This window comes from Eimeria mitis, genomic scaffold (genome assembly GCF_000499745.2).
Source record: "Eimeria mitis Houghton genomic scaffold, Emh_scaff4012, whole genome shotgun sequence".
Lineage (NCBI taxonomy): Eukaryota > Apicomplexa > Conoidasida > Eucoccidiorida > Eimeriidae > Eimeria > Eimeria mitis.
In genome coordinates, this window is record NW_013572348.1 from 1 (window position 1) to 893 (window position 893).

The window sequence follows — 893 nt, forward strand, 5'->3', positions numbered from 1 at the left end:
TCAGAATGGGGTCCTTGTAGCGTCACCTGTGGGGGTGGATACAGGCAGAGACACAGAGAGGTACGGAGCTACGTGACTCGGCAGCAGCTCCACCGCTGCCTCCTCTGGCTACGAGCAAGATGCTAGGGATCTATTTCCAAATAAAACACGCCGACATAGTGGATTTTTCAGTTGTGAAGTTGCCGCTGAATGGCTGTGCTGCGCGCCGCGCATCGGGAAGCGGCTTCTACCATGATACCCACGTCCTGCCTGTGCTGTGTGACTGTGCTTCTGAGTGCTCGCCCCTCCTGCCCATCGCTTCCCAGCAGCAAACTTGTGGCGTAGCTGTTCTTGCCTGTGTTGAGCTGTGTTGTGTTGTGCTGCTCAGGTGGTCGAAGCACCCATAAACGGCGGAGATCCTTGCGATTTGCTTGAAGACTTTGAGCCCTGTGCCGAGATTAGCTGCTTCGGCTCGGACTGCAAGGTATCTGAGTGGAGCGAATGGGGTGCGTGCAGCAAGGAGTGCGGGGGCGGAGTCCACACTCGAGAGCGCCAGGTGCTGATGCCCAGCACAGGGAACGGAGCAGACTGCCCGGAGCTGCAGCAGCGGCGCGGCTGTGGCCTCCACCGCTGTCCGGGGGTCCCCTGCGAAGACAGTCCCGACGTGCCTTTGTTAACTGGAGTGGAGTGCAAGGTACTGCTGGCGATGGGCTGCCACCGACGTCTTCAGGAGCTGGCGGAGGAGAACAACCAACCTTTTCCTGAGGACCTGCCCCCCGAAGTCCGCGTCAGCGATGCCTGTCCCAAGACGTGTGGGGTCTGCGCAGAGTGCGCCCCTGGTTGCCAGCTAAGAGACCTTGGAAACAGACACTGCGACGAGCCTTGCAACAACGAAGCCTGTCAGATGGACTTAG

General features: G+C 59.6%; 1 protein-coding gene across 1 annotated transcript in view; it reads left to right on the top strand.

Moving 5' to 3' along the window:
* Positions 1 to 119: 119 nt before the first annotated feature.
* EMH_0071560 (thrombospondin type 1 domain-containing protein, putative) overlaps positions 120 to 893 on the top strand; it is a gene marked incomplete at both ends in the record, with an annotated part of 5,436 nt that continues 4,662 nt past the window's right edge. The window contains 2 exons of the mRNA XM_013499119.1: positions 120 to 242; positions 368 to 878. Of these exons, the coding sequence (XP_013354573.1) occupies positions 120 to 242; positions 368 to 878 (634 nt within the window). The remainder of the gene's footprint in view (positions 243 to 367; positions 879 to 893) is intronic.